The 1,028-nt window shown below is 64.4% G+C and overlaps 1 protein-coding gene across 1 annotated transcript; it reads right to left on the reverse strand.

Annotated features, from left to right (window-relative positions):
• Nucleotides 1–204: 204 nt before the first annotated feature.
• On the reverse strand, nucleotides 205–809 carry EMIHUDRAFT_374171 (hypothetical protein). The gene has a single exon (XM_005768233.1). The coding sequence runs from the start codon at nucleotides 580–582 to the stop codon at nucleotides 298–300; it is 285 nt and encodes a 94-aa protein (XP_005768290.1). The 5' UTR covers nucleotides 583–809; the 3' UTR covers nucleotides 205–297.
• Between the last annotated feature and the right edge of the window lie 219 nt (nucleotides 810–1,028).

Below are 1,028 nucleotides of genomic sequence, written 5' to 3' on the forward strand. Positions count from 1 at the left end.
ATAGTCAAGGTTATCGGTCGCCCATGGATAGAGAGCAGCATCAAGGGAGCACTGCACGCGAGATGAACGACCCGACAGCCATCGACGCAGACGGCAACGATTGGGTATCAACAAGGTATCACAGGAAAGCAGACGCCGCAGCCGCCGCCGCCGCCGCCGCCGTTGCCCCCCCCGCCGCCGCCGTCATCGGTGGCTTCGTTGCACGGCGTGAGGCGAAAGCGCAGCATGGGCTTTTCGTCTGCCACCATAGCCTGACGAATGGCTTCCGCGAGCTCGTCATCCTGTGAGGGCGCAGGGTCACGATACTAGGCGGCGGAGTATATACAGCCAGGGAGAGTTCCACACCGTAGAGATCTCAACGTCATCGCCCTCGTCGTCGTCGTATCGGAGGGAAAAGCACGCCACGCTAAACTTTTGCGACGCTTGCTGGTGGAGGTGGGCAAAGGTGATCAAGGTTGACGAACGCCACCTCTTGATTGCGCCCGGGCCCGTCATCTTGATCGTGATCGAACCCCCTGCATCAAACCCGGGCTGCGGCTGCGGCTGCGGCATGCTTCCATTAGCGAGGAGGTAGACGGACATTGTCAGCTGAGGAGCGGAGAGGGAGGCGCATGCGGGGGCTGGAGGGGGGGCACGTGGCGGTGAGGGTCGGTGGCACGCAGAGCGTCCGGCATGTTTACTGCAGGGGAGGGGCGTGCGTGGGCGTGGGGCGTAGGGGGTGGGGCGTAGGGCGTGGGCGTGGGGCGTGGCGGCGGGATCGGGGGCTTGCTGCACAGAGGGCGAGAGGGCCTGTGCTTGGCGGGAGAGAGTTGTGCCGGCGAATGGTCCGGCGTGGTCCGACCATCTGTGGATTCGCTCTGACGTCTCGGAGCGCAGGAGCGCGCAGCTAGGGGCAGGCGGGCAGGCGGGCGCACTTGGAGGCGGGTAGTGGTGGTGGAAGACGAGGTGCTTGGAGGCGGATGAGAGGGGCTTGCTTTTGCCGCCGTTCTTGGCCAGGCGTATTCTCGTTTATTCACAGCACGCCACTA

This window comes from Emiliania huxleyi (genome assembly GCF_000372725.1).
Source record: "Emiliania huxleyi CCMP1516 unplaced genomic scaffold EMIHUscaffold_4626, whole genome shotgun sequence".
In the NCBI taxonomy this organism is placed as follows: Eukaryota; Haptophyta; order Isochrysidales; family Noelaerhabdaceae; genus Emiliania; species Emiliania huxleyi.